Consider the following 14,597-nt stretch of genomic DNA (forward strand, 5'->3'; position numbering starts at 1 on the left):
TTGCAGCGACATGAGGCTGGGTGAGTAACTGATGAGAAAAGCTGAATTTTAGGTGAACAATCATTTGAAGCTTTTTTTTAAAGTTCTGTGACTAAAAAAAAAGTTATTACATTTTTTATAATGATAATTGTGTATGATAGATGCTGGCAGAAGAGAAGAACATCTCTGCACGGTATGCTGAGGAGAGGGACCGTGCTGAGGCAGAGGCTAGAGAGAAGGATACCAAAGCTCTATCTATGGCCCGAGCCCTGGATGAAGCTCTGGAGGCTAAAGAGGAATTTGAGAGGCTCAACAAGCAGCTCAGAGCCGAAATGGAGGATTTGATGAGTTCCAAGGATGACGTAGGCAAGAATGTAAGTTACTGTATGTTATTGGACTGTTTTATGAGAGTAAGGAAATTTGTATTATTTATTATGTGGTAATGGTTGAATTTATCATCATGATGTCTGAAGTATCTTTGGTGTTTTATAAACCGCAGATTTAGTCAGCTGTATTTGTTTTGAGACCTCATAATGCGCTGACACTCTAAAGCATGTGCTAACGAAGTGTGAGGCAGAAAGTTTCAGGTGTCATGTAATTTTCGTGCCATCACTGACAACAGAATACTTAGCAAAGCAAATAAAATTAGCCTGTCGGAACACGCATGTTTAATATAAAGTGTGTGGAGCAAGATTTTGGACTGATGTGGTTTCACTGGATCTACTTGAGTGTCGTGACAGGATGAAGATAACTAGGCTTTTTATTAGGCTTTTATTAATATTATATTGAATATTATATTCATTTACTTTTATAAACACTTAATTTATACACAGAAAAATTAATATTATACATCTAACATTTGATTCATGTATTATTGATTTATTTTAATCAACTATTTATATTTATTTTAATCTATTTAATAGATAAGTGAATAATTTTTGCCCCAGGTTTACATTCACAAATAAAACTATTTATTTAGATATTATAGACATTATTAATAAATGTATTGCTTTCATTTATTTTAATCAAATTATTATTATATTATTATTTATTTTTTACAGTTTTTCCTAGACTTTCTCCATTGCCCCCATCACTCCCTTGCGGGCCCCTGGGGATCCCCAGTTTGAAAACCCCTGGTCTAAACAATTAAGTGGGGAGAAAAGTTGTGATTTGCAATTTTCAAACATTCCAGGTTTACTGTGGTTTTTTGTAGGGCTGCACAACTTAACCAAAAAGGTGTGGGTCTTTATCAATATGGCTGTATAATAATAATAATAAAAACATTTTTAAATAAAAACAAAACAAGAAATACTACTCTTGTAATATTTTATTGTAAAAAAACATATAATTATGTTCCCTTACACCTTTAAAATTACAGTACTGTCTCAATTTATTCATTTTCAAATGTTAAACCATCAGTTTTATTTTGATGCATTTGATTAATCGTGCAGTGCTAATGCAAACAATAAAATGTGCTGGGGTGGCTATAGCCATGATGTCATGGACATTTAAATGTTAAAAGTAATCAGAAAAAAATTACATTTCCATTTTAAAATGTATAAAAAAAGCAAAATCCTCTTCAACATTTCTAAAAAAAAATTTAAAAAAATAATTCTAGAGATTGGCAAGTAATCATGAATTAAAGACTTGAAGACATGAATGATGACTTGAATGCACAAAGACTACTCGTGCGCACTCGTCGTTTAAAATGGTGTGAATCCTAGATTTATCATTTGGCACTTGATTATGATGTGACCTGTTGAGACACTCTTACTGTATTTATTTACATTCTGTAATTCGTAGGTCCACGAGCTGGAAAAATCCAAACGCACGCTGGAGCAGCAGGTGGAGGAGATGCGCACTCAGCTAGAGGAGCTGGAGGACGAACTACAGGCCACAGAGGATGCCAAGCTGCGTCTGGAGGTCAACATGCAGGCCATGAAGGCTCAGTTTGACCGAGACCTGCAGGCCAGAGATGAGCAGAACGAGGAAAAGAAGAGAGCACTGGTCAAACAGGTAAGTGGATTTTTTTTTAATCATTTAAGAATAAAGATTATCCATTTATTTAATATATATTGACGATATATTCTCTGGTCCATTTTCAGTTTCAATAAAGGGTTAATACATTTAAGAAAGACCTCAACAAGTTTTTGTATGAGACAAACTTATCTGGCTCAGCGTTTTGATCCATGAGCCCTCTACCTTCAGGTGCGTGAGATGGAGGCGGAGCTTGAAGATGAAAGGAAGCAGAGGGCTCTTGCTGTAGCTGCCAAGAAGAAACTGGAGATGGACCTCAAAGATGTGGAAGCTCAGATCGAGGCTGCAAACAAGGCCCGTGACGAAGCCATTAAACAGCTACGCAAACTCCAGGTAGAATCTTTCTCGCAACACTGCTGTTTAGCCACAAAAATGTGATGACATGCTAATTACAATCCAAGAAATTACACATTTACTGTTTGCATAATCTGTTTATCTTAAAAAGCTCCTAGCAGCTAAAGTACATCAGTCGTTTAGTAGTGAGACAGATTGTCTGCATCACTGACTGCTAGGGCTGGGTATTGATGCAGATGTCCTGATTCATTTTAATTCTGATTCCCAAGATCTCAGTTCAATTCAATTCTTGGTACGATTCAATTAATAGTTTGCATTGCCCCCACCATGATAAAATATTAATAAAATGAGAAGAAATTACAAGCAATAGCACAAACAAATAAATACAATGGAACAAAGATACAAATGAAATAAATGCTTTTTCGTTTTTTCAGGGAGGTCCTATTAAATAATCAAATTTAAAATAACTCTGCATGGTCTGTATAAATGAAATATAGATTAATCCTTATTAAAGTTACAAAAGTCATTGTCAAGAGCAGCGAGTAATTTTTTTCTTTGCCTTTTCTTGTTTGATTAACATTAATGACACAGTAACAACAGTCTAATAGTCCTGCTGCTGTCTTTCTCGGCTGTGTACGTTTATTTAAGCCTTAACCAATGTTTTCTGGGATACTTACCAAGATGGGCATTTTGACATAATTTTGTGTGAATTTATCCATTCAAGCGCAAGAAGTAGTGAAAGAAAACTCCAGCTTCTCACACAGTGCACGTGTGCTGAATTGAGTTTGAATGTGTAAATCGTGCAAATGGTACACTCTCATGACTGTGCAGCATTGGCTCGATCTGACACTGACAGTTGCTTCAACTGTCTGGAACGTCTTTTACACTGAAAGATTACACTGTTACACTTAACACTGTTAATATTCACATTAAGCAGATACTATTTTCAACATTCAAGGGAAAAATATATATGAAAAAAAAAATCAATGAATTGGTTTTGAGTATCGATGTCGAATCGACCACATTAAGAAAAAACAAATAATTGAAAAATCTATTTTTTTGCCCAGCCCTACTGATTGTATTACATTAAGTCACAATAATTAGTCCAGAGAAACAACAAAATGTGAAAAGCACAGACGGAAACATCTCTTCAAAACAGGCCCAGATGAAGGACTATCAGAGAGAGCTTGAGGAGGCGCGCACATCTCGTGATGAGATCTTCGCTCAGTCTAAGGAGAATGAGAAGAAACTCAAGAGTCTCGAGGCTGAGATTCTGCAGCTGCAAGAGGTGAGTCAACACTACAGAGCCTGAAATACATTGGAAAAATCCTTTCTGAAGCATCTGTTGCTTGTTTTTCCACACTGTTATAAATGAAATTAGTCAGACTGGCAAGTGGTGATTGTGTTTTTAGGACCTGGCATCTTCAGAGCGAGCCAGACGTCACGCAGAACAGGAAAGAGATGAGCTGGCAGATGAGATCTCTAACAGCGCCTCTGGAAAGTGAGTCATTGTGCTGCAAAGCTTCTTAAAGTCAGAGTGAACCGGAAGTTGCCACTGACTTAAGTGTTGTGATGTATTTCTGAGTGAAGTGGAATAGGAATGCCATTCCAAGGGGGAACTGATGAAAGATTTATGAGGATTACGAATTAATGGATAAATTGTTCACCATAAGACTAGTAATGTTTGTGCTAAGTAAATATGGTTAATTTTGATTTAATGTAATTCTGGATGCACTTGGTCAAAAACGTGCATATACAGTGGCTCCGGAAATTATTCAGACCCCCTTCATTTTTTTACTGTTATATTGCAGCCATTTTCTAAAATCATTTAAGTATTTTTTTTCTCATTAATGTTCACACATCACCCCATTTTGACAGAAAAACACAGAATTATTTCAGTTTCCCTTTTTTAATAAATCTGCAAAAATGTCAACATCACATGGTCCTAAGTATTCAGACCCTTTGCTCAGTATTTAGAAGCACCCTTTTGATCTAATACAGCCATGAGTCTTTTTGGGAAAGATGTAACAAGTTTTTCACACCTGGATTTGGGGATCCTCTGCCGATCCTCTCCAGTTCTGTCAGGTTGGATGGTAAACGTTGTTGGACAGCCATTTTCAGCTCTCTCCAGAGATGCTCAATTGGGTTTAAGTCAGGGGTCTGGCTGGGCCATTCAAGAACAGTCATGGAGTTGTTGTGAAGCCACTCCTTCGTTATTTTAGCTGTGTGCTTAGGGTAGTTGTCTTGTTGGAAGGTGAACCATCGGCCCAGTCTGAGGTCTTGAGCACTCTGGAGAAGGTTTTCTTCCAGGATATCCCTTTACTTGGTGGTATTCACCTTTCCCTCGATTGCAACCAGTCGAGCATGATGCTGCTACCACAATGCTTCACTGTTGGGACTGGATAGGTCCAGGACAGGAGTCCCTGGTTTTCTCCACACATACAGCTTAGAATTAAGGCCAAAAATGTTCTATCTTGGTCGCATCAGACCAGAGAATCTTATTTCTCACCATCCATGCAAACTTCATGCTGGCTTTCATGTGTCTTGCACTGAGGAGACTGGTGAAAGGCTACAGTAATGGTTGACTTTCTACAACATTCTCCCAACTGCATCTCTGCAGCTCAGCCACAGTGATCTTTGGGTTCTTCTTTACCTCTAAACCAAGGCTCTTCTCCCCCAATAGCTCCGCTTGCCTGAACGACCAGCTCTAGGAAGGGTTCTGGTCGTCCCAAATGTCTTCCATTTAAGAATTGTGGAGGCCACTGAGGTTCTTAGGAACCTTAAGTTCAGCAGAAATGTTGTTGTAACCTTTGACAGATCTGTGCCTTGCCACAAGTCTGTCTCTGAGCTCTTCAGGCAGTTCCTTTGATCTCATGATTCTCATTGGCTGTCACATGCACTGTGAGCTGTAAGGTCTTCTATAGACAGGTGTGTGGCTTTCCTAATCAAGTCCAATCAGTATAATCAAACACAGCTGGACTCAGGTGAAGGTTTAGAACCATCTCAAGGATGATCAGAAGAAATGGACAGCACCTAAGTTAAATATATGAGTGTCACAGCAAAGGGTCTGAATACTTATAACCATGTGATATTTCAGTTTTACTTTTTTTAATAAATCTGCAAAAATGTCAAAAATTCTGTGTTTTTCTGTCAATATGTGATGTATGTGTACATTAATGAGGGGAAAAAAGAATTTTAATAATTTTAGCAAATGGCTGCAATATAACAGTGAAAAATGTAAGGGGGTCTGAATACTTTCCGTACACACTGTCCATCAGAATAAGGAAGAAAAGTTGATTACAATTTCCATTTCATGCTGGCTGTGATATATTCTACTATACATTAATTTGTTCTTCTGTTCATAGTTTGTTCACAAACAAGTTTTATCATTCGTTCATGTTTGTTTTCCTTCAGGGCAGCCCTCCTGGATGAGAAGAGGAGGCTGGAGGCTCGTATCGCCCAGCTGGAAGAAGAGCTTGAGGAGGAACAAAGCAACATGGAGCTCCTGAACGATCGCTTCCGCAAGACCACTATGCAGGTGCAGTGTTGAGGAAGCTACTGTAATTATAGCAAACTGTTTTCAATTCATTTAAACTTGGACTGTTCTCAAAGCTCTATGTGCTTGGGAGCTTTGTCAGATGCATAATCTGATCTCTTAGCTACATTTTACATCTCTAGTAACAACTGTTGTGTCTGAATTTCCAGGTGGATACGTTGAACACAGAGCTGGCAGGAGAGCGCAGTGCTGCCCAGAAGAGCGAGAACGCCCGTCAGCAGCTGGAGCGGCAAAACAAAGATTTGAAGGCCAAACTGCAAGAACTAGAGGGATCAATCAAATCAAAGTTCAAGGCCTCTATCGCCGCCCTGGAGGCCAAGATTATTCAGCTAGAGGAGCAACTGGAACAGGAAGCGAAGTAAGCAACAATGAAAAGAAACATTTAAGTTTGTTCTTTACCTGCCAAAACACAAATAAGGGCCAATGGTGTTTAATTATGTATGATCTCTGCGCTTCATAGGGAGAGGGCAGCAGCAAATAAGATTGTGCGTCGCACAGAGAAGAAACTGAAAGAGGTATTCATGCAAGTGGAGGATGAGCGTCGCCATGCTGACCAGTACAAAGAGCAGGTGAATGAAACCAGAAAAACTAATCTTCATGCTTAAATTATGCTGGGTCCTGACCTGCTCATTGAAATATCATTTTACACAAAGTGAGGTTTTGGAGCCAAAACAATTTCAGGGCAGAGTATCTCACAGAGCTGTGTTCAATTTCAGATTTACAACCCTAATTATCATGGACAAATTGTGGTGAGGGCTTGGGGATATGGCCAAAAATATTATCACCATAAATTTCAAATATTTGAAGTTTTGTCTCTTTAAAATGCAAATTCAACAGTTGCTTTTCGGATTTATCAACAAAAACAGTAAAATCTGTAAAAATTGTAACAACCTCATTATTTGGATGATATTAACCACAGGTAAAACCACACATTGCATCTCACTGCTATGGTAAAAAGTAACTATTGTTTCAATGGTATTTGTTCTGAAAAACAGTAGCCTAAAGAAATGAGGCCATAAATAAAGGCACAAAATATACTGTAATTGTACTGTTTTTATAAATATTAATGCTCCTTTAAAACTAGGGATGTCCCGATCAGGTTTTTTTGCCCTCGAGTCCGAGTCATTTGATTTTGAGTATCTGCCGATACCGAGTCCCGATCCGATACTTCTATAATACATAAAAAAAGAATAAAGAAGAGCGAAAAAACGAACCAGGATGTTCCTTATTTTTTATTTTATTCACCTTATTTTAACATTCAACAACTCTAACAAACAGAGCACTTCTGTGAGGTAGCCTGAACAATCAAGTAATAAATAACAAATTCTTCACTTTTGGATTTTAGTGCTACAGTAAATATAAAAAAGTCCGGGACCGGAGTTGCGCAGAGCAGGAAGTACAACGGCGATATCAAAAGCACACCCATACTCTCATAGATGCAGAACAATTAATTATGTTGGTGTGAAATAAACAGTTATGGAAATTAAATTAAATTAAATAATCTGCTCCCAAAAATCCTGAAAAAATCTGTTAGTGCCTCAGTGACAACTTCACTCAGAGAAGACGTCGATCATTGCTGTCAATCATGACATCACACAGCCGTTTTTATAGCATCAAATAACTAACTAAAACTAAACTTATTCAAAAAACAAACACTTTAAATGAAATCATCGTGATGATAACTGCCTACAATGACATAAATCAACTTTGGGGAAAAAATATTTGAAGTGTAATTTGACTGAAGTGTAATTAACAATGCTTTTCAGGTTTTTATAGGTCTAACATTAGTTTTTAGGTAGAGAAACTGAATAAAGTAGGCTAAAGAAATAATAATAATAATATATTTTATGTTAAATTGTGTTTAAATTAAAGAATAATCCTTACAAAAGCTATTTAATCAAGAGCAGTGAGTGACTGCTTATCTTTTGTTTGGCAGACAGCAGTAAAGGCTGCCACTTTAAGACCGAAGGCTCTGCGTCGTCTTTCTCGACTGTATAAAGTCCTCTTAAGGCATATTCAGACTATGTCTGCTTGGATACTCATCAAGATGGACATGCTGACATACTTCTGGTGTGAGTTGGTCCGTTTAAGCGCAAGTCTCGAAAGAGAACTCAATATTTGCGCGCTGTGAGACGAGTGCGCGCTTTCGGATGATGCACAGAGAGAGATCAGCTTCGTTCTCATTCGCGTCTTCTGGCGAATATACACGGGTGATATTAGCGCTGTTGTAATGTATCACCGAGGAGCCAGCACGTGTATCCATCTACAGAAACATACATAAAGCATTATTTTCAAGTTACAACCCATATTATTGATGCGTCATTATGCTCAGCTCACCCCAGAATATACATTATATCCGAGTCCTGATCGGGATGTAACATCCGATTCCGATCGAGTCTGAAATCACGTGATCGGACCCGATTTCCGATCATGAGATCGGATCGGGACATCCCTATTTAAAACTAATAATTATGCAAACATACATCTACATTAATAATATAAAAAATTTCTATGAATATCCCACATTTCTGACAATCCCATTGTTTCAGTGTTACTAGTATAAATCTCACTTCTCACTATCGTTGTGGTTCAGGGTTTCTCCTGATTTTGGCGCCAGTGTTGTTGAGAATTTCAGCGCTGTTTCATCTGGCTTCAACTAGTTTAAATCACGAGGAATTTGATTTGTGTTTTGTATGGAAGAACTTTGAACCGAGCTGTTAAATGTTCTTGTGGTGTTGTGCGCGGTTCAAACAAGCAGCTTTGTTTCATTGCGCTTTTGGGGCATTTGCTCGTTTAATGTTTCAGCGCTTGAGTATCAGTTTGGTATTGGCACCAGTGCGACGGTCTGCTACATTATTTGCATGCATAGTGCATACACTTATAACAAAACTTTTATAAGTGTTCAATGTTTATCAATGTTTATATAATGTTTATCGAGTAAAATGATATTGTGATTATTTATCGTTGTTGTATCATGAAGGATACAAAAAGGACATAAAGGATTGTTGTATCACAAATAAAAGGAACTCTGAAATCAAAGATTTCAAACTTCTCTCTGTCTTTAGATGGAAAAGGCAAACTCCCGCATGAAGCAGCTGAAGAGGCAGCTGGAGGAGGCCGAGGAAGAAGCGACTCGCGCTAACGCCTCGCGCAGGAAGCTGCAAAGAGAGCTGGACGATGCCACCGAAGCCAGTGAGGGTCTGAGTCGGGAGGTCAACACGCTCAAAAACCGCCTCAGGTATATGCCTGTGACCATACACTCCGATATCGATATATATTGTAATATTTTAAGATCAGCACTTCTCAAAGTCCAGACTCCGGTTCACATCCAGACCCGAAGAGATAGTAATCCAGACCCGCCTCCATTTCGTATATCAAGAGCTCTAATTGTGTTTATCAAAGTAGGAAATCAACACTTTTAATCCCTTACACGTTAAACTTGTAAATCATTTGTTTAGTTTTTTTCTGTTCTTTTTGGAGATGGTCCGTAATGAAAGAAGGCAAGACATTCAAAGTTATTCTGTGTGTAATTGTTGTCATGACATCCAGTGAGCGTATGATGTAATCGCGTGGGCGACCCTTCACCTCAGTGAGCGTATGATAGGTGAGGAGGATGTCAGTTTCCAGGAAAAGAAAAGTTGAGTTTTTGAGTTTTCAAAGATGATTGGACAGAAGTCAAACGCCACTATGAAGTAAAACAGAGACATTTTGAACAGCCAAAATGCTGACTCTTTAATTATTTGCTACTTTTGCACTTATTATTAATGCATTTCGAATGCAAAAGGCATTTCATTTTTTCAAAAACTTAGTGTTGATTTGATATGCGTGTTTATTCAAGTTTTGTAATTAATTGTTCTGGACCTTTGACATTGATGAAAATTTACATTTGAACCTTTGAATGTAGACTTTGAAAACACCTGCTTTAGATCAGTGTATCAAAATGTATGTTTTTGTTTTCATATCTATCCTATTATTTAATAATGAAGCAGCAAATGGACTGACTGTCAGTATGGGCATTACAGTGCTGATATTATCTGCTATTTCAGACACAAAATGGTTCCAAAAAAACTGGATCAACCATAAAAACAGACAAAGTCCTGTAAGCAGTGAAACACTACAGACCCATATAAATTGTTGTATAAATTGTACATTCATTAGTTGGGTCAGTTTTGTTAATGTTAACAAAAACTAAAGCTATTAAAAATCATTATCAGATCAATATCAAATAAAATTTAAATTATGAAACAAATACTTCACAAATACTATTTATTTTGGTTAAGGCAAATTTTCACATTTTTTTTTAAGTACTAAAATTACTAAAACTAAAATAAATATTTAAAGGAAGTGTATGTAAGAGATGGATTTTAGTTAACCATTAAATGGCCAAGGCCAGGATATTGTCATTTAAAAGTTGTTGTTGCAGCCCTCAATTGATGTTGTCATGTTGTGTTTTGGCCTGAAGCTCCGCCCTCCATCTATCGACCAATCAGTAAGTCAGCAGTGTTTCTGCATCCGGGTTGCCAGATCTGCTCTAGTTACCACAGCTGCAGCTATAAATGTTCCTGCTGGATCCTGCAGCCTATCTGGCAACCTTGAGTCAGGGGGAGGGGGAGTTTTAGCAGTTTTGGCCACAATCTTACATACACTTCCTTTAAGCCACAATGTCATTTTTCACCATTAGAGGTCGCTTATTCAAAACAAAGGTGCAGCTTGATGACGCCTAAATTTTGTGGAGCTTTTAATGCACTGCAGGAAACAGTTTCGGCTTCTTCAGCTCATGTATGTGGGGTAACGCAGTGCTGTCATATTAGATAACTTTCAACACATTCAAATTTATGCTATAATGCTACTCTGTGCGTTCTTTCTGCAGCTACTATGAGACAATTGTTGCACATTGCAGTAAGCTAGATTGATATTAGGCATGGTAAAACATGAAAAACACAAAATATATTAAAGCATCTTTGGTGTTCCATGGTCTCTGCAAAATAAAAAATCAAGTATAACGTGGGTGTAAAAAAACAAAACGAATAAAAGACAAAAATATTACTAAAGCGGATATATATATATATATATATATATATATATATATATATATATATATATATATATATATATATATATATATATATATAAAATAGAAATACTAAAAATAATACAAATGAAGAATAACACCAACAACAAAATAACTGCATTTACATTTACTTTTCAATAGTTGTAATAAAATGACAAAATTACTAAAACTAAAATGACAATAAATAGAAATATAAAAATAAAAGCATGTAACAATATTACTAAAATAAAAATAAAAGCCAATTGAAAACAAATAAATCCTCTGCGTTAAAACAGCACTAATTTAACAGTGGGTTGTTGGCTCTGTCCTGCAGACGAGGAGGTCCTGTTAGCTTCTCATCGAGCCGTTCGGGACGCAGGCAGCTGCAGATGGAGGGAGAGTTTTCTGACGATGATGCAGACAGCAAGGCCAGCGACCTGAACGAGAACCAGCCGACTCAAGCGGAGTAGAGCACAGCGCCCTCCTGTGGTCATCCAGCCCCACTGCTTTCTCCTCTCCAAAATGACACCTGGCAGCACATCATTCTTATCATTTAGCTATGTGGGGTCAGCGGTACAGAAAGAGGACCAGTGAGCGATACACACACACTAACACTTCCACACACACACACACTCAGACGTAAGCTACCCTCAGCCCTACATTTCTATCCCCTCCCTAAAGGGATTATCAACTCTGCCTTGTTCTAAATACAAAATGCTTTGAGACAACGACCACACACCGATTAGTGTTTTCCTGCGACTGTAGCCTACGGAATACTGCGCTCGCAACGGAAAGTGCATTTCAAACGTCAGAGTTTGCTTCGTGTACCAGAATATGCTCATTCATAAGAGCGTTAGTTTAATGACCATCAGCTAGCTAAGCAAATGTGACCAATTGGATCATAGTTGTACAGTACAGATAAACATGTTCGGCAGACTTTGGCTCGATTTGAGATGCATGTGCTGCTCGTTCGCTTCAAGCTAACATTTTAAGGAAATAAAGTCCTTTGGCACTGGACCGGATCTGAAACGGACCAGAAAAGAAAAAAAAACTGTGAAAAAGCTGCTCTCTTCAGCATCTCATTACCATTTAAACACATGAAATAGTTAAAACACAAGAAATACTGCAGGCGACTGCGTTAGTGATGTTCATTTAAGTCAAGGCCTGTTTTATCTATGGGAGATTCAGCTTACAAAGGTGTTTTGTGTTTTAGGAATTTGGATGTAACTGCGAATTGCTTTTAACTGCACATCGTAAGAAAAGCCATATAAGGCCTCTTCAACTGGAAAGGAATTATGAAGTATTCTGGATGCGAATGCATGCCAAGATGAAGCATTACACGCCTTTACATATGTACTCACTTTATGGTTAGTTTCCCCCCTATATGTGACAGAATGATGGTACTTCTCAAATCCAGCTGCTCTATTAGATACACTACAAGTGAAAACAGCCACCAAAGGAAGTGGATTGGAACTTTAAATAGACGTTTGAAGCGCTTCAGTTAGGACCAGACGTCAATGAGAGAACTCATTCATCAGCGCTGAAAGCAACTGGAAACACTGAACACGTGAATTCACAGGCACCTCACTGAATTTTCAAGCATCTTTAAAGACTGCAGGTTTGGCGTTGAGTTTAGCTGTGGATGGGATGCTTTGAACACTAGTTGTATTAAGAGGAGAAACTGTACTAACCTGTTTCACTGTTAGCATTTAATCACGTGTTTCTTAAAGTGCCTTAGACACTAATTAGAAAACATCCATGAAAGTATGTCACATATCCGTAATGAAGAAACGTTAACATGAAGGCAAACCTGGCTGAAGGCAATTGAAATAAAAATGCTATGTAACCCTTTTTTTCTTGTTCTTTTGTATTTTACTGTGCTATGAATAATATCCAGTATATAGGTCTCCTATCCCTTGTATTCTCATGAAGATCAGAGGGAAATCAGTGTTAATGATGGTTTGATATGAAGATGGCGAGGAGCAAGTGTGTTTTCATTTGGTTTAAAGCTTTATCATCCATGATCTAGTTGCTATTATTGCAGTTATCATTATTATTGCTATATTATCACTTCTATTATTGGACTGGCTGTGGACAACCAGGTGTTCAACTGCAAATGTCTCTCCTCTGGTTTTTCTCTTGTATACTGTAACTATTTCTAGATGACAGTGAGTTTTGTAAAGGAAAAAATAAAACATTCATTGTAGAAGCAGCATGATTTTTTTTTTTTCCTGTATCTGAAGTTTCTCTTCATTTCTTATTAAAATAAAAAGGGTGGCCAGTGTTATAGTATCATGTTAAGTAGTGGTTGAGCAATATGGGGTGTTTTAATGTTCTATATGCACACTATATATATATATATATATATATATATATATATATATATATATATATATATATATATATATATATATATATATATATATATATATATAATATGCTGCTCTTGCAATTAATATGCAATCTAATCAACCAATCACATGGCAGTTGCTTCAATGCATTTAGGGCTGTGGTCCTGGTCAAGACAATCACCTGAACTCCAAACTGAATATCAGAAGGAGAAAGAAAGGTGATTTAAGCCATTTTGAGTGTGGCATTGTTGTTGGTGCCAGACTGGGCCGGTCGGAGTTTCACAATTTGCTCAGTTACTGGGATTTCATGCACAACCATTTCTAGGGTTTACAAAGAATTGTGTGAAAAGGGAAAAACAGCCAGTATGCGGCAGTCCTGTGGGCGAAAATGCCTTGTTGATGCTAGAGGTCAGAGGAGAATGGGTCGACTGATTCAAGCTGATAGAAGAGCAACTTTGACTGAAATAACCCCTCGCAACCGAGGTATGCAGCTAAGCATTTGTGAAGCTACAACACGCACAACCTTGTTGTGGTGATCTGTGGTGGATGGGCTACAACAGCAGAAGACCCCACCGGGTACCACTCATCTCCCCTCCAATTAGGAAAAAGAGGCTACAATTTGCACGAGCTCACCAAAATTGGACAGTTGAAGACTGAAAATTGTTTTGCCTGGTCTGATGAGTCTTGATTTCTGTTGAGACATTCAGATGGTAGAGTTCTGCATAAACAGAATGAGAACATGGATCCATCATGCCTTGTTACCAGTGTGCAGGCTGCTGGTGGTGGTGTAATGGTGTGGGGGATGTTTCCTTGGCACAGTTTAGGACCCTTAGTCCCAATTTGCCATTGTTTAAAGGGGGGGGGGGGTAAAATGCTGTTTCATGCATACTGAGCTTTTTACACTGTTAAAGACTTGGATTCCCATCCTAAACATAGATAAAGTTTCAAAAACTAATGTTGGACGTTTGATGGACTATTTCTGTGTCAAAAATACTCCTTCCGGTTTCTCACAAGTTTCGGATTGTTGTTTTCGAGTATGGGTCGGCTTGACGTCGATAGAACGGAAGGTCCTTGTACGGGTTCTTCTCTGGTAGGTGTGCGCGCGTGACTAGAGCGAAAGAGGAAATGCATGCCCATAAACACTCGCTCAGCTGCAGATCCACTCGTCCGTGAACACTTATGTCGTTATAGTCCGCGCCGCGCTCCACTTTATTCCTATGGGTGACATCAAGTGCTTCAGCACAGCATTCCGGGAAGGCAGCGCTGCATTTGAATCGATTTGAACGCAGACATGACGAGAAGCTTTACATCATCGCTTCTATTGCAATGC

At 38.1% G+C, this 14,597-nt stretch overlaps 1 protein-coding gene across 3 annotated transcripts in view; it reads left to right on the forward strand.

The window, feature by feature from the left end:
• The window catches only part of myh10 (myosin, heavy chain 10, non-muscle), a 68,148-nt gene extending 55,019 nt beyond the window's left edge, over window positions 1-13,129 (forward strand). For all 3 annotated transcript variants that reach the window (XM_067459001.1, XM_067459002.1, XM_067459003.1), the window contains 10 exons: window positions 141-353; window positions 1,783-1,995; window positions 2,188-2,349; window positions 3,470-3,598; window positions 3,723-3,811; window positions 5,725-5,848; window positions 6,016-6,224; window positions 6,327-6,435; window positions 8,932-9,104; window positions 11,251-13,129. In XM_067459001.1, coding sequence (XP_067315102.1) covers window positions 141-353; window positions 1,783-1,995; window positions 2,188-2,349; window positions 3,470-3,598; window positions 3,723-3,811; window positions 5,725-5,848; window positions 6,016-6,224; window positions 6,327-6,435; window positions 8,932-9,104; window positions 11,251-11,386 — 1,557 coding nt within the window. In that variant the 3' untranslated portion in view covers window positions 11,387-13,129. The remainder of the gene's footprint in view (window positions 1-140; window positions 354-1,782; window positions 1,996-2,187; window positions 2,350-3,469; window positions 3,599-3,722; window positions 3,812-5,724; window positions 5,849-6,015; window positions 6,225-6,326; window positions 6,436-8,931; window positions 9,105-11,250) is intronic.
• The last annotated feature ends 1,468 nt before the right edge of the window (window positions 13,130-14,597 follow it).

Source organism: Pseudorasbora parva, chromosome 12 (assembly GCF_024679245.1).
Source record: "Pseudorasbora parva isolate DD20220531a chromosome 12, ASM2467924v1, whole genome shotgun sequence".
Classification (NCBI taxonomy): domain Eukaryota; kingdom Metazoa; phylum Chordata; class Actinopteri; order Cypriniformes; family Gobionidae; genus Pseudorasbora; species Pseudorasbora parva.